At 57.2% G+C, this 25,511-nt stretch overlaps 2 protein-coding genes across 6 annotated transcripts; one reads left to right on the top strand and one right to left on the bottom strand.

Annotated features, from left to right (window-relative positions):
- Positions 1-177: 177 nt before the first annotated feature.
- PRICKLE4 (prickle planar cell polarity protein 4) lies at positions 178-5,974 on the bottom strand. Of its 3 annotated transcripts, XM_030870751.3 has the most exons (7): positions 5,888-5,969; positions 3,755-4,794; positions 3,138-3,245; positions 2,302-2,439; positions 1,805-2,008; positions 1,024-1,228; positions 178-551 (listed from the first exon to the last, which is right to left on the bottom strand). In XM_030870751.3, exons 2-7 carry the CDS (start codon positions 3,926-3,928, stop codon positions 178-180), a joined length of 1,203 nt encoding a protein of 400 aa, XP_030726611.1. In that variant the 5' UTR covers positions 3,929-4,794; positions 5,888-5,969. The 3 variants fall into 3 exon arrangements, with proteins under 3 accessions (XP_030726611.1, XP_060164985.1, XP_060164986.1); XM_060309002.2 differs by lacking the exon at positions 3,755-4,794 and having other exon boundaries at positions 3,138-3,338; positions 5,888-5,974; XM_060309003.2 differs by lacking the exon at positions 1,805-2,008.
- Positions 742-15,539, top strand: FRS3 (fibroblast growth factor receptor substrate 3). 3 transcript variants are annotated; one of them, XM_060309000.1, is made up of 7 exons: positions 742-844; positions 8,442-8,585; positions 9,610-9,698; positions 10,591-10,777; positions 12,794-12,955; positions 13,789-13,946; positions 14,229-15,539. In XM_060309000.1, exons 3-7 carry the CDS (start codon positions 9,633-9,635, stop codon positions 15,141-15,143), a joined length of 1,488 nt encoding a protein of 495 aa, XP_060164983.1. In that variant the 5' UTR covers positions 742-844; positions 8,442-8,585; positions 9,610-9,632; the 3' UTR covers positions 15,144-15,539. The 3 variants fall into 3 exon arrangements, with proteins under 3 accessions (XP_060164983.1, XP_030726629.1, XP_030726630.1); XM_030870769.2 differs by lacking the exon at positions 742-844 and adding an exon at positions 6,622-6,818; XM_030870770.2 differs by lacking the exons at positions 742-844; positions 8,442-8,585 and adding an exon at positions 6,622-6,818.
- The last annotated feature ends 9,972 nt before the right edge of the window (positions 15,540-25,511 follow it).

Raw genomic sequence — 25,511 nt, 5'->3', positions numbered from 1 at the left:
ATGAAAAGTCATAGAATGCGCGGGCTAAAAGGAAGCACTCCAAATTTGTCATTTCGCCGCCTCTCCCAGCCATGGGCCCTGATGGTGTTCAGTCTAGGATTTTTATAGGGGGAGGAGAGTTTTGCTCTCTCACCGTACAGATTACCTCCCCAGCCACCCTTTCTCCGGGCCGCGCCACTAGCAAATGGTGCAATGCTTCCTGGAGGTGTCGCTGTCCCCAGCTCGGAGATTGCCGGGGGTCTCCCAGGGCCGGGGAAGGCGCTGGCCTAAGAAAAAGCCTTCGGGTTCCGACTCAGAGGAAGAGGAGCAGGTGGGGCAGGAAGCGTCCTCCTTGGGATCAAGGGGAGTCTCTGGGCATCCCTGCTCTTGCCCTTTGGGTGTCTCCTCCTGGTCCCCAGCTCTACACTCCTGCTCCGGGCTGAAGCCAAGCATCCCCCTGTGGGTTTCCAGACTGGAGCTGGCAGCAGTAGCGAGAAGGGCTGCCCGGGAGATGATCGCGGCATTCCGCGGGGCGCGGTGCCCATCTTCAAATCCGCCGATCTCCGCCTCCCCTGTTCCGGGCCGGGTCAGAAACGCCCATCTCAGAGCCGCGAGTCTCCCTCTCCCAGATCCGGGCGGGGCGGCCGCCAGAAGCCAGTCCCAGTCGGGGCCCAGCCTCCCGCCCCGCCTCCGGGCCTTGCGCGCCGCCGCGGTGAGTCCTCTCCCGGCTCCTCGCCCCTCCCCGCCTCCGCCCAGCAGAGGGCGGCCGCGGCCCCAGCCCAGGAGCGAGTCCCGCGCCGCAGCCTCAACCGCGGCGCGGGGTGGGTTCTGGAGGCCCTCGGAGCGCTCCGGCCAGGGACGCGCGGTGAGAGCTGCGGGCCCCGAGGCTCGGGTCTGGGGGTGCGGTGGGGGGGACGGGGGCGCTGCTGGAGGGGCGGGACGGCGTGGGACCGGGACGAGGGTCCCAGCCCGGGAGAACCCCCCCTCAGCCCAGCCCAAGCCGCTGCCCCCTTCCCCTTTGATCTGCACCTTCTCCTCCCTTACCCGGGGACGCCCTGCCTTCCACTGTCGGGGCCGGACTCGAGCCGGCATCCGAATAGCGTCTCTCAAAGCAGCTGGGGCAGCAGGGGCCGCCGCCCAGCAGGGCATAACGTCCCCCGCCCAAGGGCCCGGCGCAGTCCTGGCAGCAGAAGTGGTTCTCGTGCCAGCGCCGTCCCTCGGCCTCGGTGCAGCGGCGGGAGAAGATCAGCTGGGAGAGGGAGAGGGGAACGGCTCATTCATTCATTCACTCATTCATTCATCCAGTAACCACGCCTTATACCCAGTTGACGCTAAAGCACGTCTACAGACATTCCCATTTGATCTACTCAACCACTCTCGGATGCGGGGAGGGCTGATTGGCTTAGCCAGGATCCCCCAGCTAGCAGGTGGCACAGCCTGAAGAAGTGCGACCTGGGTCTCCTGGACGCCCCACCCAGGGTTCCGTGCAGCCTCTTGTGCGGACATTGAGGGAGTTCCTCGCAGGAGCAGGCCCAGCACTGGGCACCCGACGTACTGAGATGAACGTCTGTCTAAGAGTTCCCGCTCTGGAGAAATCCTCTCAGTCCAAGAAAATTTGGGAGACTCTGCTTGCGGTGAGGGAGGGCACAAAGGCAACGAGTCCCAGGTGCCCAGAGCTCAAGTCAGAGCAAAGGGAATACAAAGTTCCCAGGCTGGTTCCTAGTTCTCTGTTCCCCACTCCGTGCTACTGGAAGAGGTGTCCCGTTGCATCTGCCGCGTTGGACCCTGGGCAGACCCCCTCCAGCCCCTCCCCTCGAGGCTGTACCTGGTCACAAGCCGGGCAGCGCGGCCGCAGCAGCTCTGCGTGATGACGGCCGCAGTAGAGATGCCCATCGTGGTAGAAGTAGATGAGGTTTATCAGGGCCTGGCCACAGGCCTGGCAGGCAAAGCAAGCCCGGTGCCAGCAGCGCTGCTCTCCTGCCCAAGCTGTGAACACTCCGTACTCCCCTGGCCTCAGCCGCTCCCTGCACTGCGGGGTGCGGGTGCTGCGCTGGTCAGAGGCCACACCACCCTCCTACCTTCTCTCCTGGCTCTTCCATCCCAGCCTCAACCTAACTGTTCTCCCCATATTCTGGCAAGCCCACCTCCACTGCAGGCTCCACGAAGAACCCCTAAATTTGGTTTCCGTTTTTCCTAAGCTTTGCCAAACTGTCAATCCCCAAACCCCTTTTCCCCCTCCAGAGTCCCAGAAGCCAGCCCCTTCTGAAGAAGTGAGAGGGCAAAGAGGAGGAAGGGGAATATTGGGGGGAGGGTGCTACATACCTTTTCACAGGTGCATTCTTCAAGCTTGGGAGGTACTAGGCGGGCCACCCCCTGTCCCAGGGCCTCCCGCCTCCGCTGGGCACAGAAGAGCCGCAGCTCAGCCAGCTCCTCCTCCCCAGGGGCCAGGCAATAGCGCTCCTGCAGAAACAGAGGTCCACTGTGACCGGGAGAGCCCCAGCAGGCAAGGTTGAAGTTTGACTGGAGAGGGGAGGTTTAGCTGCTGGGTCAAAGGAGGGTTGTGAAACCTCAGGGAGGTGCAGGAGATAACAGCACAGAAGGGTACTGAGGAGAGGGAAGGAGGGAAAGAACTGGCATAAGTCCACCTCCGTCTCACTCCCCCCACCCCAGGAATGGTGATCGCTCAGGTCCTGACAGCCCTACAGTACTTAGCCCATCTCCATATATTTAGATCCTGGCTCCCAATGAGCTGTAGCTTAATATCACTTCCCACTGTATTTTCCCTATTTACTCCATATTCTCCTGCCTCGCCTCCCCAGCTGAACTGGAAGCCTTTAGACTGGACACACAGAGGCCCTCAATAAATGCTTAACCACCATACTCTCTACATTTGTACATTCCATTATCAGTTTCAAAAGCTGGTCATGTCCATTTTCTCATTTGCTCTTCAACTAAGCATTGTGGTGGGCAGCGCAGATGTTACTGCACCCATTATGTAGTTGTGAAAGCTCAGGCTGGGTGTGGGGGATGACTTCCCCCAATTAGTGGCAAAGCTAGGCCTTAAATGCGTGTCCCCTGCCTTTTGGACCAAACTTCTTCCCACGGTAAGTAAAGAAAGGGAGGCAAGAGAGAGGAAAGCTGGGGAAAGGGAGACCCACATCGCTGTCCTGCGGAGGGAGCTGCTGCAGGAGGGTCCGCAGTCCAGGCCAGCTGGGGGCTTGGTTGATGTCCAGGCCAGGGTTCCCCAAGCTCAGGACTTCAGGATCCTGAGGAAACGCAGCAAAAGGAGAGAAGCAGAGCTCCGCTTTTCCTTCCTTCCCCTTGTTTCCTTCCCTCTTCATTGCCACCTCTTCACCAATCTGGAACAACATCCAAGCACCCCCCTCCATTTGGAGGATCCACCTTCAAGATCACAAGGACAACTGATCCACTCCCATGTTTATGGTCTGATTGAGGCAGGTCAGGGGGGGCACACTGCAAAACAGCTTCCTTCTTATGCTTGAAATCACCCCTTTCACTCCTTAGGGGCAAAGTCCCTAGGTTCTGCTTTGACAACACAGACCCCCTAGGAGAGTATTCATGTATTCATGTGGATAAGCTTAAAGAAGTTGAACCCCTGTGTCCTGAGAGGGCTGTAGGGACAGGGATTCCTGCAAAGAGAAAGGGCTGCAAGAAGTTGGGCACAAAGGCTAACTACCTCCCACTTGGTGGAAATGGGAAGAGGTCCAAAGGATGGAGGGGATGTTGGTCTCAGAGGGAAGGGCAGGACCCCTACCACCTGAGCAGAGGTTTCCTCAGGGTCCTCCTCTGGCACGTGACCTGGGTTGCTGTCTGAGTTGACTGGTGGATTTGGCTCCGGAGGGGTCAGCCTCTCCCCTCGGTGGGGCGAGCCAGAGTTCAGCAGTGACATTGGTGGCAAAGTCTGCACAGAAAACAAGACGCCTCCCATTTATTGGGCCACGACAGTGTGCTAGGCAGGCTAAATGCTTTCTGGGCGTTATCTCCTTCAGTCCTCCCAACAGCTATGTGAATCAGGTGGTGTTCTTATCACCATTTTACAGATGGCCCAGTTGAGGCTTGGAAGGCGTACATGGTCTGCCCAAGGTCACACAGCTAGTAAATGGCAGAGCCAGAGCTTGAGGCCAAACCTTTCAGCTCCAGAGTTTCTGAAGCTCAAACTCGGGGGTCTCCCAAGATTGGGATGGAGGAAGCAGGAGGCCCATAGTGGAAGGAGAGGGCATTTTGCCTTTCTGGTGAGCCTTTGGGTAGACTGGCCCCTTGTTCCCCACCTCCCCTGCCATAGCTCCCACCACTTCTCACTGTGCACTCAGCAGCACCCAGTGAACCTACTTCCTCACCTCTCCCTGCTTCTCCCACTGTAGGCTTGGGCTGGGTGAAAGGAGCACTTAACCGGGAGGCCCTTCTCAGCCTATCCAGCCTATACCAACTCTCCTTTCCCTGAGCTCCAGAAATAAGTACAGTGGGTGCCCCAAGATTTAGCACCTAATGTTTCTCTTTGCTCCCTGTGTCTCTCTCAGCTCCTCATCTAGTCTATCAGCTCCTCCAGGACAGATAAAATCCTGTGCTTCTATCTTCTATCTCTAGTGGCAACTTCATTGGATAATTCTCAGTGCATCTCTTCAGCCCTCCTCTGGGCAAGCCCTGGTATGGCCACAGTATCTTGGGGATAGGAGGTGACTACTGAAGTAGAAAAGGGATGGGCCCTGCCCTCAAGGAGCTCATAGTCTACTGGGTAAGGCACAGATGAAACCAGGCAGGATGGGGCCAGGGTTCTGGGCAGATATACACAGCACCCTAGGAAGAAAAAAAAAACAGAGTAAACTTTTCTAGAATGTTTACCCTGTGCCAGGGACTTTTCCAGCATGTTACATAATATAGTCCATCTTCACAACAATCCTGTGAGGTAGTTTCTATCATCCCATTTTACGGTTGAAACAAACAGGTTAAACTTGCCTGAGGTCACATTAGAAGGCTAAGGGAAGCTTTAGAGGAGGAGGTTGCCTTTGAGAGCTGGGCTGGATTCTAACAGCAGCTGGGCACAGGAGGGCATCACCAAATCCCTGGCCTCTATAAGACCCAGCTTTGGGGCTGGGAACAGGGTTTGGACTGTGACAATTATAGTGTTTCCCAGCCCGGAGCCCCGCCCTGTGCCACCCTTCCCTGCTTCCTGGCTCCACACCCATCTGCTTCCTTCCTGTTCTGTCCCTCAGATCAGGTTTCCTGTGGAAGGCAGCCAGGATGGGCTGTTCACACCCAGGGCCAGGAGTAGCCACTTCCCCTGGGGCTCCAGGAGGCAAGAGATGCTTGGGGGAGGGGGTGGGCATCGAAGCAGGGTATCTGGGTCCCCAGAGGAAACTTGCACCCCTCTTCCAGATTAGTTCTAGTTTGCATGAAGTCATCCCACACAGGAACAACACTCAGAAATCAGTCTTCACCCTTCACCCTCATCCCCCCAGGGAGGCATAACTCCACGTCCACTTAGCACTGGACCCCACTTACGTGCTGGATTCCTTCCAGAATTCCCCTCCCCCCTTACAAAAGGGACAAGACTGAACCCCCTCCCCGCCCCCCGCGCAGGTGTAACCAGTCTCAGGAGTTCTACCTTCCCAACCCACCCCTGCCCTGAAGGGCAGAGTCTAGGGATTGGGAAGTGGCGGAGGAGGGGGAGGGTGTAAGGGATGGAAGGTTTCCCGGGACAGTGAGAGGAAGAAGGAGAAGAGAAGTGTCTGGTCCTGCCAAGTGCCCTCTCGACAGATCCCCAGTTTTTTCTTGGGCATGTGGGGCCCACCTCCGAAGTGGGAAGCGGTGTGGCTCCCGAGTCACCTGGGGTTCCCAGTCTGGCTGCTGGGAGTTTAGGGGAAGGGAAGGAACTCCGCCGGGGTCTCACCCTCGCTGCGCGCTGTTGTCCGGGCAGTTCTGGACAGACCCTGCCGTCAGGCCCTTCACCCAGTTCCCACTCTCAGGTCTCGATACCCGCCTCTGCCCGCCCCGGGAGCGCGCCTTCCGCTCCCACGCCCCCCGCGGGCCCTGCCAGCCCCTCTGGGGCTGGTAGAGCCGGACGGGGGGCGGGGCCTAGAGCTGCCGACTGAAGAAAAGCATTTGAGGGATCTCGGGTGGAAAGTGTGCAGGTTCCACTGCCTCCGTGCCCATGGGCTTAGCACTGGGACCGCGTCCCGGCGGGCGCGGAGCAGACCCTCGGGAGCCATCGTTATGCCGGGTCCTCAAGCACTCGCGGAACAGAACGCCTTTCGGAGCCCTTAGGTCCCCCCAGACCTTCCTTCTGGTCTCCTAGCCCCGCCCCTCTCTGTGTGTCCCCACCCCCACCTAGTTCCCTCCCCCTTGTCCCCAGCCCCTTTCTGGGGTCCCTAGTCCTGCCCTTCTTCCTTCCATCCCTTCAGGCTCCTCCCCCAATCTTTCGTGTTTCTCCCCCGCCCCGCCCGCCGCTCGGGTACATTTTCTGATCCTGGGAGTGGAAACCTTTGGTCCTACCTCTGGTCCCCCTCAGCCCCGCCCCTAGCCCCGCCCCCGCCCCAGGCTCCGCCCCGCCCCCGCCAGGCTCTCTCAGTCACTGGCCCTGAGCGCCCTCTGGCGTCTGCGCATGCTCCCTGCGCCCTACTGCAAAGTCCTCCAAAGGGACCTTCTAGGCTGCGCGCCGGTCACCCCCGATCGGGTCCGCCCGCCCGCAGCGTCTCGTCTGTGCTACCGGTGACCTCTGACCCCGCCGCCACGGGGCGGGGAGGCCTTAGCTCCGGGCGGGCGGCGGCTGCTGCAGCGGGACCCGGGAGCGGGGCCCGGCGCCGCCCGGGCCGCGGGGCGATGTGAGTCGGGGCGCGGCGGGGCGGGGGCGAGGCGGCTCCGCCGAGGCCGCACCGCGCCGCGCCGCAGTCTCCACTCCCTCCCAAGGAAGCCCCCGGCGGGCGGGCGGGCGGGCGGTGGAAACCCGGGCCTGGGGGCGGGGATCCAGAGACAACGGGCGGCCCTGACCTCCCCTATTCCTTCCCGGTATCTAGAAATTCGCCTGTTACCTAAATCTGTCTCTAAGCCCCCAGAACCACCCCACCCCCACCCCCGGACACACCTTCATGTGTCCTGGAGCCCTCAGAACCCCTCACTCCTGCAAATTCCCCTGATACGCTCACAGAGCACCATTCTCTCCTGGATGCCCCCAAATGCTTCCACCGCCCTGAAATTCCTCTGAGTCTTCATGCCCCCCATTCTCCTTGCACCGTGCTCAAGTCCAAAAAATTTGTCCACATTTCCCTGATCCCTCTCATACGTTTTGAGTCCCTATAACCTCAAACTCCCACCCCCAATCCACACCTGTCTCAGACCAGCGACCCCTCCTCCTCCCACCCGATGTAACCCCCCTCATTGGGCTGTCGTGATATGTCCTGGTATCTTAAAGAGAAGTGAAGGGGACAGGAAGAGGTGCAGCACCCTCCCCCATCTTGCACCCTGTAGTTCTTGGCTTCACCCCCAGACTCCCTGTTGGTGGCTCAAGCCCCAGTATTTACCCAGCTGTCTGCCTTTAGGCTGTGCATACCTTCCTCATCCTGCTGCCCCCTTCCAGAGAGTAAGCCAGACCAAGAGGGTAGGGGTCCTTTTACCTGGGAAGTGTCCAAGGATGCAGAGCACCAGGGGCCCTGGGAAATGACATTGTTTTTCCAGAGCAGGAGGGTGGGATTTCAAGGATCTCCAGGGTACTGGCTTGTCGACTTGTCCACGTAGGGCTCAGATTCCTGAAATTGTGATTGATGGTTAGCATTTATGTTAACTGTTAGGCCTTGCAGAGTTTGGAGAACAGAAAATCTATCAAGCTTCCACGTGTGAGATTGAAGGAGCTTGTCCTAGAAGAGGGAAATGTTGATTTAGCTATGTTTGTCCTACAAACTTACCTCTAAAGGTTATTGAAGCTAGAAGTTCCACAGTTGACAGATGTTTCCCTTCAAAACTAAGGCCTTGGGGTGGGAGTTGGGGGTGGTGATGGAGAATCTACTTGGCAGACTCTCCCAGATACTTAGTAGCAATAAAAAAGACTACTGGTTCCCTGAATCTTAAGCCATTGCTCTTTCTAATACGTCTTAGTGTCCTTTTGAGAAAGCTCTCTGTAGAGTTCAAGTTCTCAGCAAAGGTAAGGTGGTGATCTTGGTATCGGTTTTAACAGGATTCAGGTGGGGTCTAGAGGTGACTTAAAATGTCCTGGGCTGCCTCAGACTTCAAAGTCACTGATGCGAGGGGAGTCTGTCCCTCTCAGGGCCTCTGGGGCTTAGAATTTGTGGTCCCTTTGCTCTTGATCTCACTTCCTTCATTGGTGTTTCTATCCCATTAGGGCTGGAACAGATATCCAGGTGGGATGGACTGACGGCAAGTCAGTTTCATTAACAATTGGGGGTGAGAATGGAAGGTTTCCACTAACCTGTGGTCTCTGTCTCCTATGCTAGGTGAGCCCCAGGTGTGTCCCAGGGAGATCCAGGTGACTTCTCTGCAGACTGCTTGCCATGACACCCCACCAAGAACAGGGGGAATAAAGTGGGGGTCCTTCCCCATGCCCCTCCCATGGTCAGCTCCCCGATGGCCTGGGTGAGGTGAGAGCTGCGTATAGGAGCCACTTTTCTGGAGTTTTCCAAGTTGAGAGGAGTAGAGGGTGCAAGTCAGCATTGTTCAAGGCTTTACACTTTCAGCAGGCGTTCTAGAAGGATATCTAATCCTGCTGATTCATTTCTTGCAGAAAGTTGCAAACCCATAACTTCTGGTTGGGAATCGGCCCATGTGTTTGCTTGCTCCCTTAGGTCACTGGAGCCTGGTGGTATCACCTCCATCCTAGGCACAGGCCCAACTGTTGTGACCTCTAATTTGAGTGCCATCATCCTTGAGGAACAATCCAGATATTAAGGCCTCTGTTCTCCCCTTTGGACAAAGGGGAGCAAACCCAGCGTTTCTTTTTTTAATGAAGAAATACCAACTCAAGGTTATCAAAGTAGTGCTCTGTTTTAAATGTTCAGTCTTCTGAGTGTATCTCTTGACCATAACGTAACATCTCATTTGAAGAGAACATCAAAAAGATAAATTTGAGGTGGATGTTGGGATGGTGGTGAGGAAAGAAAAGAGAGGATTTGGATGATGTGGGAGGAGTGAGGTGGAAAAGGAGGAACAAGGAGAAGGGTCCAGGCCAAAGTGTCTGGGACTCCCAACTACAGTTTCTTCACTGAATCTGGAGGAGGGCACTGGGCTGGCACCCAACTCCTGATGCAGGTCACTTCATCTGGGTCCCTACTTTTAACCATGCTTTTCCTGCTGCCCAGGCTGCCCTTCCGTATCATTACATCAGTCAGAATCCTACATACTTCTCAAGGTCCAGATCAAAAGTTGCCCCTATGAAGCTCTCTCCATCCCCCCATCAGCATTAATCCTTAACGCGTCCTAACTTGAATTAATGTTTATCCAGTGTGTGTCTGGCCCTGGATTGAGAATGTGAATTCCTTGAGGGAGGGACTGTGAGTCTTAGACAGAGTAGGTGATCAAAACGAGGTGGTTCGGCCAGTGTTCCCCAGAGCAGGGCTTTTGGGAGCTGACCTCGATGACCTTCCTGTCCCTTGTGTTTTTCCCTAGGGCGGGCCGGCTGCTCTGACACCATGGGGAGCTGCTGCAGCTGCCTGAACAGAGACAGCGTCCCAGACAACCACCCCAGCAAGTTCAAGGTACACACAGCCCCCTCCTCTCCCACATTCCCAGCACGGCCTCCTGGGCTCGGCCCGAGCTGGAGTTGTTCAGCCTCCCTAGGGAAGGTGAAATGACTGGCTGAGGTCGTGGGCTTCGCAAGCTCAGGACCCCTGAGCAGCACCAAGGAAAACGGGCTCAGGCCACTGCCTTTTTCGTGGCTCTTGGTATTACTAAGAATGAAGAAATGCTGCAATAGAGTAGCAGAGATTGTGCTTTCAGAATGTTCACTCCTGTCAGTGTATCTTTGTAACTTTACATTATAACTTTCCGGAGAAAACAACAAAAGTCTGTATTTGTGAGTTAACATGTGTCAAGTATTTCAAACAGTGCTCAACACATGTTAAGCACAGTATTAGTGTTTGCTGTTTGCTTTGGGAAGCTGAGGCCGGGCCCAGTGGACCTGTGTGCACCCCCGCCTTGCTCCTTCCACCTCCCTGTAGGGGGCGCCCCCTCCCCACCTCGGCATCTTGAGGCCCAGGTTTCTCCTGCTCACCAGGAGAGGGAACCCTCAGCAAGGTCCTGCAGTTGGGGAGGTGGTGGAGGCCTTTATATTTGTTCTGCTTGGGTTTGACTCTTAAGATTTTGAACTTACAATAGAACCTCTTCTCCCATTAACATCTGGACCATTTGGGGTCATGGACCATTTGGGGTCGTCTAACTTTGCACGTCTAACCATCTGACCTTGGGGGTCGACTAGCCACCCCTCCCCTCACTGCCCAAATGACAAAACTAAGGCCTAGGGAACTGTAGTGGGTCAGTGGCACCGCTTCATCCGTGTCCCGGTAATCGTGTGGCATTCCCAGTGGCTCACGGACCTGGACACACTTGTTGGACTCACCCATTAACCCTTCTGTCCCCTGCCCCTGCCAGGTGACGAATGTGGATGATGAGGGGGTGGAGCTGGGCTCCGGAGTGATGGAGCTGACGCAGAGCGAGCTGGTGCTGCACCTGCATCGGCGCGAGGCTGTCCGCTGGCCTTACCTCTGCCTGCGGCGCTATGGCTACGACTCCAACCTCTTCTCTTTTGAGAGTGGCCGCCGGTGTCAGACTGGCCAGGGTGAGTACCAGCCCCTGCCTCACGCTGGGATGGGGGCTTGTGCGCCTGGGACAGGTATTGGGGCTGGAAGTCGTAGCTTGAGGGACAGTGGGGAAGTCTGTCCACTTGGCAGGTGTTGCCCAGAGAAGGGAAGGATTGTGGCCAAGAGCACACAGAACTAAGTGGACTCCCAGGCCAGTGCTTTTTGTCTTCGATCATTGCAACTCCGGCCTGGGTGGCTCTGTGAGGTCATTTGTTGCACAGCCCATGGGAAGGAGCCAGTGCTCCCAGACCTGGGAAAGCAAGCGATTCCTCCTCCCTCTCTTACTCTAGTTTCAGGGTCCCTCTTGCCCCCTAAGTAGGAACAAACTGAGCCCCAAGTCATATACCCTGGTTCCTGTGTATAATGAAAGGTCAGGCAAGAGCTCTGGCTGCCTTGGGGCTGTGTGGCGTGGGAATGATAGATTTGGGGAGGTCCATGGTATACAGAGTAACCCCCACGAGGTTAATCTTTGTCTCCTGTCCCTTGTGGGTGATGCAGTGTGATGTATTCTGCCTTCTTCCCCTTTCTCCCTGCAGCCAGAGGTCAGGGACGGGTGGGTTGCTCCATGAAGTCAAGGCTGGGGCCAGCCGGGGCTCTTTGAAGGGGTCACATGGTCTGGGCCTTCTCTGAGGACACAGGCCTAAGCTCTGCTAGAAGGAATCCCACAAGGGATGGTGTTCAATGCAGTGTGGAGGTGTGACTGCAGGGATGGAATGAGCAAGCTCCTCTGATGAGGCCACCAACACAACAGTGTGTCTCTGAGGTTGTACTGGCTGGGGGAGCCCTCCCCTCTGTGCACCTTACCTTTGGAACTCATGAGGCAGAAGCACTTAACGCTGGCTGAGCAGAGAGAGGGGAGGAAGGGGCCTCTCTGCTCCCGGTGGTGATTAATCCACACTGGAGATCCCAGAAGAGCTCCCTAGGCCCCGACACAGGGTTCTTCTAAAACTCCAGGCTTTCCTAACCTTTTCTAAGCTCTTGACATATCTTGGAATGAGCTATAATAAATAGAATAGAATGAGGAAAGAATAGCCCTATTCCTTCCCCTCCTTTCTATTCTTCTAATCCCATTCCTGCAGACCTCATACCCCAACCTAGTTTGTCTTTGTTTGGAACATGCCCATGTACATCCCAAGTGGCTTCCCCTGAGTCCTGGGTCCCACTGTTACACAGGGGGAGTGCAGAATCCCAGGCCGGCCCAACACCCCAAGAGCATCTTTGGATCCCCGGAGTCGTGTGTGCTCAGCCCAGTCCTGCTGTGCCAGGACCGTGAGTTGCTGCCTTAGAGTTTGAGGGGCTGTAAGGCTGGCTGCATGGAGGAGCCACATGGTTGCCTTGCCATGTTTGTCCTTTAGCTAGTCAGCCCACCCTTCCTTTCTGCACCAGACTTCAAGCTCCATAAGGCCAGGGGCCTATACACAGTAGACAGTCACTCTCTGGCCTGGCACTGGACTAAGTATGCAGTGAATAAGCAGTGAAGAGGACAGACCCTCCCACCCTCAAAGAGCTTAGAGGCTGTTGGGCACAGAGCTGAGGGCTGGTGCCCTGGCGGAGCTCATTTTTCTGGGGAGTAAGGGGCGGCAGGCAGAGGAAGATGGGGGCAGCATGTGAGGTGGAGTGGTCACTCATCTGACACTGTCCCTTCTGCTTTGATTTTTTACTTCGCTTCCCTTCACCCTGGTGCACACACATCCTTATGAAAAGGATTTAACCTCGGAGGAATGTAGCTGAAGTATTAGATCTTAAGATGGTGGTAATGGATAGAGTGTGTTAGGGTGGGCCGCGGGGGCCTGGGGCCAGCTCCTCCTGTGGCTCTTAGACTTTGGAGGGTGCTGGGGAGAATGCCCAGTGTGAGGGCCTCTCCCACCCCTCTGCAGGCCTGGGACTGGAGGTCAGGGACTTGTCCTGAGCTCTGTGCATCTGTTCAGCCTCTCTAGTCCTTCCCTTTAGGACACAGGGTCAGAGGAGCCTCATTTCTTCCTCTCCTTCTTCAGGGATATTTGCATTTAAGTGTTCCCGGGCCGAGGAAATCTTCAATCTCCTCCAGGATCTGATGCAGTGCAACAGCATCAATGTGATGGAAGAGCCAGTCATCATCACCCGCAACAGCCACCCGGCTGAGCTCGACCTCCCTCGGGCCCCCCAGCCTCCCAGTGGTGAGGAGACCCCCCCCCACCGCCTCAGCACCCCAGTGCACACGCACATGCACGCACGAGCATAGCCCCAGGAAGCACCAGTCTTGTAGGCATGAGTCAGGCAGGCAGGCGAGGGGATGGCTGGGTGAGCCAGGCTTCCAGGACCGCCATCCATCATCCGACGACTCCTAGGGATGGATAAGTCCTGGCCTGGGCCAGTCAGGTGACTCAAGCGGAGGCTGGGGAGTCCAGGGCCTTGTATTGATGGATGGTCGGGGAACAGACAGGAAGACATTGGGTTTCCATGGAAACGGCAGTCTGGAGCTGTTTTGCTTCCTTCCTTCTGGCTACTGGATCATACACATATACCTTTCCTGACGGCTTATGCAGGCACCTCTGCCCACGGCTGTCTGGAGAGGTTCCCACAATTTCTGCTTGTTCATTCACTGAATCACACTGAGCACCTGCTCCGTGTCTGGCACTCCATCGGCTGGCCTGTGGGGGACAGAAGAAATAGGAACACGGTCCTTGATTTCGAGGGGCTTCCCTGGAGCTCAGTGGCAGAGCTGGAATGAGGTGAAGGGTCGGTCCAGTGACGACAAGGTGTGCCTTAAGTGTTTCAGATAAGGCTGTGATGGGGAAGTGGGGTTCAAGCGGAGCTGTGAGGGAAAGGGCAGGGTTTGGAGAACAGATACAAGGTGAAGATAATGGGGGACTGCCAGTTCAGCGGGGCTGACCCCCTGGGGGCCTTGGGAGTGTCTCCCCTCCACTTGGAGGAGTCCCAGGATGCCACACACACGGTTGCAGGTAGTTGCCAGGTGGTTTAAGGACCCCCTTGTCTCCTGTGTGCCCAGCTCTAGGCTACACCGTCTCCAGCTTCTCCAATGGCTTCCCTGGCTGCCCGGGAGAGGGTCTGCGATTCTCAGTGCCCCGGCGCCCCTCGACAAGCAGCCTGCAACACCCCTCGTTTGGGGAGGAGGCCACCCATGCCCTCATTGCTCCCGATGAGCAGGTGAGCACGTGGCTGCCCGGCGTCTTCCTGTGGGTCTGGGTGGGGCTGGGGGTCGGGAAATATGGCATCTCCTCCCAGTGAGGATCGCGAGAGGGAAGAAAGTTGATAGAGTCCCTTCCTGTCCCAAGAAAGGGAGGCAGCTTCCCTGGAAGGCTAGGAGGACAAGGAAGAGGAGGAGACTGCAGCTCCTTCTCCCTGTGCTTCTCTTCTCTCACCCTGTCCCCTGTTCTCTCCTTCCTCTCTGCCCTCGGACCCTCCTGCCCTTGGACTCTTTCCCCCCAGTCCCACACCTACGTCAACACGCCAGCCAGTGAGGATGAGCGCCGCAGGAGCCGGCACTGCCTGCAGCCCCTGCCTGAGGGCCGGGTGCCCCTTGCCCCGCAGGCCCGGGGCCCCGAACAGCGGGACCCGCAGGTGTTCCTGCAGCCGGGCCAAGTGAAGTTCGTGTTGGGCCCCACCCCGGCTCGGCGGCACATGACCAAGTGCCAAGGCCTCTGCCCCAGCCTGCATCACCCGCTCCACCATGACAATAACAACGAGGGCCCTTCCGAGTGCCCAGCCCGGCCCAAGTGCACCTACGAGAACGTCAGTGGGGGGCTGCGGCTGGGGGCAGGCTGGAGACTGAGCCCGGAGGAGCCGGGCTGGAATGGCCTCGCCCAGCGCCGGGCCGCGCTGCTGCACTACGAGAACCTGCCCTCCCTGCCCCCCGTGTGGGAGAGCCAGGCCCAGCAGCTGGGGGAGGAGGCCGGGGATGACGGGGACTCGAGGGACGGGCTCACACCCTCCTCCAACGGCTTCCCTGAAGGCGAGGAGGACGAGACCCCACTGCAGAAGCCCACCAGCACCCGGGCTGCCCTCCGCAGCCACGGCAGCTTTCCTGTGCCGCTGAGCCGCCACCGAGGCTCCCCGAGGGTCTTCAACTTTGATTTCCGCCGGCCGGGCCCCGAGCCCCCCAGGCAGCTCAACTACATCCAGGTGGAGCTGAAGGGCTGGGGTGGAGACCGCCCCAAGGGGTCCCAGAACCCCTCAGCCCCCCGAGCCCCTGTGCCCACCACGCACCCTGCCCGCAGCTCAGACTCCTATGCTGTGATTGACCTCAAAAAGACCGTGGCCATGTCCAACCTGCAGAGGGCTCTGCCCCGCGACGACGGCACAGCCAGGAAAACCCGGCACAACAGCACCGACCTGCCTCTGTAGGGACGTCCCTCCACCCGCCTGGCAGCCTCCGCCTCCCGCTCCTGTGCTCCGAACCCGCACGCCCGGGGTTGAGGTTGCTTCGCAGAAGGGCCTGCACTGGCCGGAGTCCCCAAAGGTATCAGCCACTGAGTCTCCCGGTCTCCTCTCCGAGTCGGGGGACAGAAGAGGGTGACCAGGTGAGGAGGGAGCCGCGACGTAAACTGTGAAGGGCCCCGTGATTGCATTTCGCACCCTCTCGTTATGTCATCAGTCTTGTCTGTCGTCTGTGTGTTTTTTTGGTTGAAATTTGGAAACATTTTGTACCTGTTGATTTTATTTATCAGTTTATTTTTCTATTTATTGTTTTAAATGTAATTTAACATATTTATTATTAATATAATTATTTTTAAATTCTGACTTGGTGGATGATGTCGAATTCTTAGGGAATCTTTCCTGGCATGGTGCTGGGGTGGGAGTCGGGGAGGCCTAACAGAGGTAGGGGTTTCACTCTGGGAAATTTGGGGTGACTGTGGTTTTTGTGACAAGTCATGACCATTTCTTTTTCTCCTCTGAGAAGCTGTGGCCCAGACTGAAAGTTGCCAGGGGTAGCTGCTCTGTCAAAGTAAAGTGACAGGACAGCTAGAGTCCTAGAGGCAGAAAGGGGAGCTGTAAGGAAGGCTACCCTGATGAGATAAAACCCTGACTCTCTGAGGTTGGCAATGTGTGGGGGAAATTGGGGGGGGGGCCTACACCAGATTCACCTCTGGAATCCCTCACTGAGTCTCCCTTCTGCCCCCAGGTGGGTCCCATTGGGTACTTAACTGCTCTCCTGTACCACCTTGGTCCAAAGGTGGGCCCTGGATCCTCTTTCGGCACCGTCAACATGGCAAGGTCAAGATTAGAACCTTTAAACAGGGCTTTAATAAAAGCCCAGGAAGAGCAAAAAACAAAAGGGGAAAAACAGTGTAATATGTAAGTGAATAATCTGACTTACAAAGTGGGCCTTTCCCAGAGAAGTACTCCCCGGGAATGGCCTCTTTGGGGCCCCTCTGACCTACTGCAGGGGTGGTCCCCTGACAGAGCCACCACATCTGAACGCCTGCCTGGGAGCCCGGGGTCTGTACGGGGCTGCACACATCACCCACCCAGGGCTGTGGTTGTGGAAGCTCCCCTTCCCTGTCCGGAGGCTGCCTCTTTTCTCTCCCTCCTCCCACCAGCCTCCCTGCCTCAAGACCCCCAGGTCTCAAACCCCTGAACGGTTAATCTCCCGGAAATCCAGTGTCTGCGATGAGGCACTCAGGGCCCTGGTGAGGAGTAGGACAAGCCTTCTTGTCTCTGGTCACCTTTTGTACCCCAGCTCCCTGCCCTGTGGAGCGAGCAGACCTGTCCTCCACACCAAGGAAACAGGCCAGGGTGGGGCCCACCCACCCCACCCACCCCACCCAATTCCCTTCTCCTCCTGCTGTCTTACCACTGCCTGGGCCTCAATTCTGGGAGCGCCCTTTCCCCTGGGCAGGGATTAGACCAACCGGCTTCCAGACCCCCCCGACCTTGGGTGTCACTCTGTTCAGGAAATGGGCGAAGAGGACCGGCTACAGAGGATGTGAGAGGCCCTTCACCTGGGGCCCAGTAGGGTCCCAGGGTACAGCTGGCACCAAACCCTTCTCTCCTTTACATGCTTTTGATCTCTGGACCAGAGGAATCACCTGCGGCAGGCTGGATTCATGCACTTTTCCCCACACTGCGGTAGGGCAGTACTGTCCCCTCTCTGCAGCTCACCCAGACAGGCAGCTCAATTCTGCTTTCTCCACATCCTCCCACGCTACCCCTGCTCCTCCTTTTGGCCTCCACGGTCAGGAGCAATGGACTCTCCAAACAGGATGACCAAGACGGTGGGCAGGCATGGTCGTGCCAGGACCAGGCCGAGGGCCCCTGGCTAGGCTAGTGACTCATGGGTGTGCTCAGGACCGTCCTTATTCGTGGACCCTGTCATGGGGGAGTCAGGAGCTTGGCTTGAGTCAAGAGGCCGGGTTCTGCTGCTGACTTGGCTATTATCTCTGCTCTCTTGAGCATTCGGTCACCCCAAATAGGCCTCGGCTTTTGCCCCTAGAAAACACGGAGCTAATTGTGAGAAGTAGCCAATGAGATGATGAACGTGGTACCACTTTAGAAAGCAGACCGACGTGGGCAAGCTGTCTTAACCCAGCTGCTCCCCCGGAAAAAACCACTGGTCATCACAACTCTTCAGCCCCTGAGGCTGACCTCAGGCTCACTGCTGCTCCTTCGCTGAACAGCTCAAGGAAGAGCAGTTCCGCCGCACTCTCAGGGGTTGCCAGGTCTTGGTCAGAGCCTGGCGGTTCCCCCAGAGCAAGCTGTAATCGCTTCAGCCTGCATATTTGTGGGGCATTGGGTGGGGGTCCAGGACACGTTCCAGGAATTGGCTTCCAGCCCAGTGTGGCCGCCAACCTTCCCCGTCCCCTCCCCAGGTCACTGCCTCTGACCCACAAGGTCTACTCTAGGAATTTTCCTCTGGTGGAGCGGGTAGGGTATGAGCGGACGGCTTTCCTGGCGGGAAGGGGCGGGTGGGAGTGATGCCCAGGAGGGCGACCGAGCCTCCTGTGTCTGAGCCTGCCCTGCCAACATCAGGGCGTGGTGTGCGGACAGAATCTGTTTCCATCACCATCATCGTCCAATGATCCCCACCAACATGGTGAATGTTTGCTGACTGCTCAGTTCTCTTAGTTAGAATCAGGCCCTACCCAGCCCCTGGGCGGCCCTCAGGAAAGGACAGGAGCCAGCATCCTGTCCAGGAGTGACATTTCAGGTCAGCCCAGGAGGGGCCCTCCCGGAGCCCACCCCTGGGTAATAATAGCAGTTTACAAGGGGATAAACATGGTGGCTTTCCACGGGGCCTCACGGACCATTTATCTCTTTCTGCTCGCTGGGCTGGATTGTTATCACCACAGTGCAGAGGAGGAAGCAGGTCACGAGGTGGAGTGAATTAGTGGCTTGAGCTGGGGCTGCCTGCCAGTCGTGTCTTTCCCAGGCACTTCTCCCAGCCTGGCCTCAAGGGGCTTAGTTCCCTCAGGTGGGCTGTGGGGAGAGCGAGCGTGTTGGGTGCTGCCCTGGACAGAAGTGGGCCAGGTGTCAGCAAGGGCCACATTCCCCAGTGTTCCCACTCAGGAATCTCTTTGAATGCCAAGCCAGGGCCTTGCCCAGTGCCCACCCACGACCCTTTCGATGCCTTGGAATGGCTCCCACTTTGTAGGTGGGTGTGCCGGGGGGGGCCTGACCTCGCCCGCCCCCGCTGCCTTCTCCTCCAGGCATCTCAGCCCCACGAGAGGCCCTGAGCTCTGGCGGGTTCTCTGACAATACTTTCAAGGGGAGTCATACAGGTGGAGGAGGGTTTATAATGAGGGACCCCCCAAGACCCCAGAAAGGCCATGGGAGGCTGAGGCAGGGGTGAGAGGGCCTGTGTGGACCCCTCAGGGCTCTGTGTCTACGGAATCACAGAGTCCAGGATGGAATCTTGTAGGTCAGCTAAGCTGGGACCCATACGGGGATCCCTTCAACAGGATTCCTAGAGATGCTGATCAGGTGTCTGCTCACACACTCCCCAGACAGGGAGCTCACAACCTCACAAGTACTCCCTCCACTTGGGTCTTAGGATGCCCCTAAAACTTTCCCTCAGTGGGTCCTAATTCAGCTCATGGACCCACACACCGCTGTCTCTCTGCTAAGGGAGCTGAACTTTGAAACTTAGCATTACCGCTTGCTAACAACTTGACCTCTTCATGCTTCAGTTTCTTCATCTGTGACACAGGAGCAGTAACAGTTCCTCCGTCTTGAAATTGTGAGGATCAGGGAATTCCCTGGCGGTCCAGTGGTTGGGACTCCGCGCTTTCACGGCCAAGGCCGTGGGTTCAATCCCCGGTCAGGGAACTAAGATCCCACAAGCCACACGTTGCGGCCAAAAATAAAAAAGAAATTGTGAGGATCAAATAAGAGAATGTCTTCCCAGCATGACCTGCGCTCTAGACGTTATGCGTCTGCCTGAGATAGCACTCACTTCACTGGTCCTTCTTGCTCTTGGGACCTTAGAGCTGGCATGCCACTAGGACTTTCCACATAAACATCTGCAGCATTCCTCGCCCCCCAGCGGCTACCTGATGTTGGAGTTCTTGGTTTGTTAAATCAATGTCTGAACCCTCCATCCATTCAGCTGACATTTCTTGTTCGTCTGGGTCTGTCCTGGAATCTAGAGGCACCAGCCCTCGCGGTGAACCTGGAAGTGACAGGAAGACAGAAATGGGGCTGGGAGGGAGTTCTCTGTGGTTGGTGGGTCACAAGGACTCGCTGCGCCATGTGGGGTTCTCAGCCTAGCTCTTCTGGAAGCTTCACTCTGCCTGCTAATGGTTGGTAGGGAGCCTTGCTACCACTTACCTTGCTCACCATGTGGACCCCTCTCTTGGCCTCTCTGGGGATGGACATTCCTGCCTCAGGGACCCTGTGGCTGCCTGTGGACTGGGGCTGGGGAAGTCAGGCGAGTGGGAGTATCACTCGTGCTCCAGCTGTGCTCTGTCATTATGCTCATTCTTAAGGGAGTATTAATATAATGACCGAGCTAATGAGCAGTGCGTGGGGCGGGGAGGAAGCACCTTAACCCCACCTGGTGCCTGCTAATTAACGGGGGTCTTTCCTCAGCTGTCTTTTCTCCTTCTGGTCAGCTCTTTTAGCTGGGGAGGCCTGGCCCCTTGGGGGGCCCGTCACCTCCCTCCACCTGCCCCTCCTTTAGCCTGGCACGGTTCCCCTCTGGGTGAGAAGATCCCAGAAAGAGTGTGGCTGGGACAAGACTTGGGGGTGAGGAGATGGGGGACTGGGGACTCTGGCTCTGGGGAAGAGGAATGTAAAAGCCATGAAACCTCTAATCTTGACTGTGTGCTGCCTGGGCTGGGGAGAGTAGGGCAGCTGTGTCTGAGGAGGGCTTGCGGGGAGATGGGAGTGGCCATGGAAGGAGGGGTAGCGGGCATCGGGCTGAGTGGGGGTGGGGAAGTTTCCAGGTGTTCTTTGAGGCACCTTGCCTCTCTGGCCCAGATGGACTGGTGCTGGCCAAGATCTTTCCTTTTGAGCTCCTTTCCTCTTGGGATGAAAAGGCCTGGGGAATCTATCAATGTATTGCTATATCAGGGTTGGGGTGGGGTACCCCATGCATGGTCATGCAAGTATAGTGACCTTGATTTCCCAAGCCATCGTTAGACATAGCGGGTCCAAGTTTCAAAATCTGGGTCATGGGCGCTGAGTCCTGACAAAGCCCCACCTCCCCAGATCTCACTGTCTAGTTGGAGAAGCGAGGCTCACACAAGACAGGATTACAGACCACATGCCTCTGCCATTTGAAATCTGTGTGACCTCAGACAGATCACTCAACCTCTCTGAACCTGCTTCCTCATTTATTAAGGGAAACTAATAACACCTATCTCCCAATGTTGTTGTGTGGTAGATAAGAAAATACACGTAAAGCGCTCAGTGGGCGCTTGACACAGAGCCCAAGTTTTGCTCTGCTATGGTTGTCATAGCAACAGCCAGTGATGTGGGGAAGCTGGCCAAAAGGGGACCATGAAGGGTGGGGAGGATTTGGGGAAGGAATTGGAAGTGTGGGCCCCAGCAATTAAGCTGCAGGCGTGGGGCTGGGAGGAGAGGAGCGGCTGGGGCGGGAGCTAGATGGTGAGGGAAGGAGGAGGCGGAGGTGACTGCACTTGACGGGCTTTGGAACAGCAGGCCGTGTGTCCACATGTGATTGGAGGGGGCAGCTGTGGGGCTCCGACCAGACCAGGTGTGGGCATTCACCTGTCCACTCACTCAACAGATAGTTATTGAGTGCCTGTTATATGCCAGGCATGGAGGTGGGTGGGGACACGGCAGCCATAAGGACAAATAAGGCCCTGCCCTCATGAACTTACATTCTACTAAGGGTGAGACGATTAACAAAGACATAACTTTGAAGAAACTGCAGAAGGGACAATGTGATTGAGTGGAAGGAATGGGCCACATGTCAGAGAAGACCTCGCTGGGGAGGTGACAGTGGGGCAGAGGCCTGAAGAAGGCTGAGTGAACAGCTAAGGGAAGGAAGATCCAGACAAAGGGAACAGCAAGTACGAAGGCCCTGTGGGGCTCAGGAAAAGTGACAGGGTCCAAGGAAGCCTGTGCACCTGGAGAGGGGTGATGGAGGGGGAAGGATCAGGGGGAGGATCTAGGACACGCAGGGTTCTATGGGCCAGGGCAGGTGACTGGATTAGCTATTGGAGGGTTGGGAGCAGAGACTGACTTGAGGTCTAATAGGATGGCTCTGGCTGCGGTGTGGAGGTGGGGGAAGGGGAGGCGTGTAGAAAGGGCCAAAGCGGGGAGACCTGAAAGGAGGCTACTGCTGTAATCTAGGGGAGAAATGACAGTGGCTGGGAGCCCATTGGTGGCAGTGGGAAAGGAGAGAAGAGGACAGATTTGGGATATATTTTGAGGTAGACCCAATGGGACAAGGGAAATGATAGGGGGCGAGGTGTGGGAAAGGAGGTCTCTGAGGTTTGGGACCTGCTCCTTATCCAGGCCCTACAGGGAGGGATGCCTTTTACTGAATGGAAAAGGAATGTGGGGGGGAGGAGGGACAGATTTCAGTGGGAGGCCTGCGAGAACGCCCTTTGATACAGTGACCCATCACTGGGGCCAGAGGCTAAGAAGTTGGGTCCTCAGACACCGTGACTCAGAGCTGAGGGCTGCACTGTGCGCACCCCCGGGGTCAGGCCAGGCCTTGCAGAGGCCCACCTTGCTGCTCCCGCACCTCTGATTCTGTGTCTTTTCTCTGCCAGACCTGCGACCAGGGGAGAGCTGGATGCTGAACCCCCATCCCGCCCCCAGGACTTTGGGAGGTGAGGCTGCAGCGATGCAGGTGGGAGGGGGCTCTACTGTCCAGAGCAGGCCTGGGGGATCTCAGCACACAGAGGGTGGCCCATGTAGGCAGACAGAGCCCGGAGGACAAGCCACTAGAGGCCGGGGCCAGCACTGAGCAGCGGTGACACCTTATCCTACAAAGGGACAAAGGTGAGACCCTCAGAAATCCTCCTGGAGTCTCTGGATCATGGTCACAGCTTCCTACAATCTGGGCCGGGTGCGGGGAGTATGCCTGGACTTGGCAGGAAGCTGGGCCACGGTCAGCCAGACCCCTTCCAAACACGCTCAGAACCTGGAAAAGGGGATGTTCAGCCAGGAATGCAATAGGGGTGGCTTTGGGGAGTGTCCAGGCCTCTGGATCCTTCCTCTCCTCCATCCCTGCTGGGTGCGTGAGGAGCCCCTGAGGTTTTGGCTTTCCCTGTACAGTGGCCATGCGGAGCCAAGCCCTCCAGATGCCAGGATGTGGGGGAGAGTTGGGGTGGCTGCCGGTACCTGCCCGAGGTTGCCTGTCCCCAGCTCCCTGTCCTGAATTCCTGGCCCCCTCCTTGCCCCAGGTGTCCCACACAAGGAGCCCTGAACAGAGGGAAAGGCCAGGCAGGCTCCACGCTGCCACTCGCGGGCCCACCTCTCCAAAACCCAAACTAGATGGGCTGGGATCTGGGCTGGAGCCAGCTCTGGCTCCACAGTCCTGGGACCATAACCGTGTCTGTCTGAGGCCCACTTAGGGACCGTGGGATGGGAGAGGTGACAGCGCTTCCTGGATCCATTATCAGTGTTTGGTTTGGGACTTTTGGAACAGACTCAGTTCCTGCTCCTTATCCAGGCCCTGCTGATTAGATTCTCTGGCCTTTGATATGCCTCAATCTGGGACACAGGACTCCCCTTCCTGCTACCCAATCCCCAAACCCCAGCACTCCCCACCCACGGAGACCTGGTTTGTGGCCAAGGCCAGCTCCATCCAAATAACCACTCCCCATGGACTGCCTAGCACCCCGCTGCCCTCACCTCGCCCCCGCAAGATCTCAGGAGGACATGGGGCACAGGAGCACGGGTTGCTGGCCCCTTTGGACAGGTCTGGGGACTTAAAGGGGAGACTGGTCAAGAACAGCAGGGAGTCTCTGGAAGTTTCCAGCCCCTCCTGTCAAGTGAGCCACTCTCTCTGGGGGAGAAATTGAGGGAGGCGGTGCAGATCCATGGGGTGACCCCATGAACAGGGTAGTCAGGTCTGGCCTGAGGTTGACTGTCTTACGCTAAAGCCAGACCCCTTGTCCTCATTTCCGCCTTAGGAGATGCAGTCGCATGGAGGGGGCTTCCCCTGGTCCAGACGCTGCACTGAGAGGAGGTCCTGGGCTTACCTCTCAGCAAGGGCTTAGAAGGGACATGGCCAGTTGGGAGGGGAAGCAGGGAGGAGGGCATGGAGAAGGAGGGAGGCAAGTAGGAGGAGGGAAAAAGAGGAGAAGGGAGGACCACATGGAGGAAGAGGGGGAAGGGGGGAAAGGAAGGGGAGGACAAGGGACAGGGTGGAGGAGGATCATGGGAGAGTTTCCTTGTTGCCCAGCTTAGAGGAAGGTGTGTCTGGGCACACGCGGAGACACACACAGCTGCCTCTGGGGGAGCTGGAGCTCGTGCGCAGCCCGGGCCTGGATGTGAGTAGGGAGACGGGCACGTGCGTCCCTGCATAGGTATGTGTGTTTGTATGTGTACATCCCAGACAGTGTGAGCGTGGGACCCTTTCAGCATCTTGCATCATGAGCCAGGACACACATGCATACACACAGACACACACACACAGACAGATACAGACACACACACACACACATAAGCACTGCATAGCCATGTTGTCTGAATGGCACTCTGATTTATTCTATTCCAGTCAGTGGCATTTAAAACAGAGCCCTTGGGCTTCCCTGGTGGCGCAGTGGTTAAGTATCCACCTGCCAATGCAGGGGACACAGGTTCGAGCCCTGATCCAGGAAGATCCCACATGCCACGGAGCAACTAAGCCCGTGCACCACAACTACTGAGCCTGCGCCCTAGAGCCCTCGAGCCACAACTACTGAGCCCACGTGACACAACTACTGAAGCCCTCGCACCTAGAGCCCATGCTCCACAACAAGAGAAGCCACCGCAATGAGAAGCCTGCACACCGCTACGAAGAGTAGCCTCCGCTCGCCGCAACTAGAGGAAGCCTGCATGCAGCAACGAAGACCCAACACAGCCAAAAATAAATAACTAAAATAAATAAATTTATTAAAAAAATAAAAATAAAAAAGAGCCCTCTTCAGGATCTACCAGATTGACTTCACCATCAGCTAATGGGATGAGACCCTCGGTTTGAACGGCACTTTGCTGAGCAGGTCTGAAAAGGGCTGCTCGGTGATGACCTGCGACACGTAGCGAGGCCTGGTGGCCCCTTGCCCTCTCTCAGGCATCCCAAACGAGGACACTTGGGGCCCTCAGGGCCTCCTTATACAAGGGCATCACCCAGCAAGGGGTTCCCGGGCCCCACCCAGCTCGCTGGCTCCAAGGGCCACCTTGCAGACTTTCCCCGGAAGGCTCGCCAGTCTCCACGCCCCCCAACAACTCAGTACAGACCCTGTCCCAGCCCCCATGGGGCCCCCGCCCGCCCCAGAGGGCGAGATATAACCCCTTCCCTCAGGGAGCCCCCGTCTGAGGGGAGACGCGGCCCCGCCCTCGGGGAGCCCCAGTCCGGGGGGATATACTTAAAGAGTCAAGAAAATTGGGCAGTCATGCATAAGAGTCCAAGTCAGGCCCGCAGGGAGCTGTTGGAGCCAAAAGGTGGGGCTCAGGTCACTGCAGGGACCAGATGGGGTGCTGTGGAAGTGCAGAGAGAGGGAAGGAGCGGGGTCCTGACCTCCATGCCTGTTCCTGACGCTCAAGTACACACACTTCCGGCTCTGTGAGCCCTCCATGGACACACTCCTCGCCGAGGCCACCGCTTCTGTGCCACACAGGACTCGCATTCTCACCGAGTCCTGGGGGTAGAGCCTCCTTCCTGCTGAGGGAAGCTGCAGGGCCCTGGCCTCCTGAGGGCCACCCCCAGGGGCATTCTCCTCCTGTGGCGGGGCAGATCCAGGGCTTGGCCATCACCAACCAGGGGTTTGGCCTAAGCCAGACGGAGCCGGACACCACCTTTGAAAGCATCCACTTTGATGGGATAAAGGGCCTGGCCTCCTCTTCCATCTCTGCAGTGGGGTTACCACAGGCATGGATGGCTTTTTCAAACGGAGCCTGAGTCTAGAGCCCGTGGTCAGCGTCTCTCTTACCAGGCGAGAGGACCCCCGCTGCCTGGGAGATTCTTCTTCTCTCTGCAGATGGTACTGGACAGGGGCTTCTGGAGACCTGGCCGGAAGCCTCACCCTGAGCCAGGGGCTGTGGAGGTACAAGAGGGCTGACTCAGAGAGTAGGCTCCAGAAATGGGGGTCC

This window comes from Globicephala melas, chromosome 11 (genome assembly GCF_963455315.2).
Source record: "Globicephala melas chromosome 11, mGloMel1.2, whole genome shotgun sequence".
NCBI classification, from domain to species: domain Eukaryota; kingdom Metazoa; phylum Chordata; class Mammalia; order Artiodactyla; family Delphinidae; genus Globicephala; species Globicephala melas.
The sequence above is the reverse complement of the archived record's forward strand: the minus strand, read 5'-3'. Positions and strand labels throughout refer to the sequence as shown.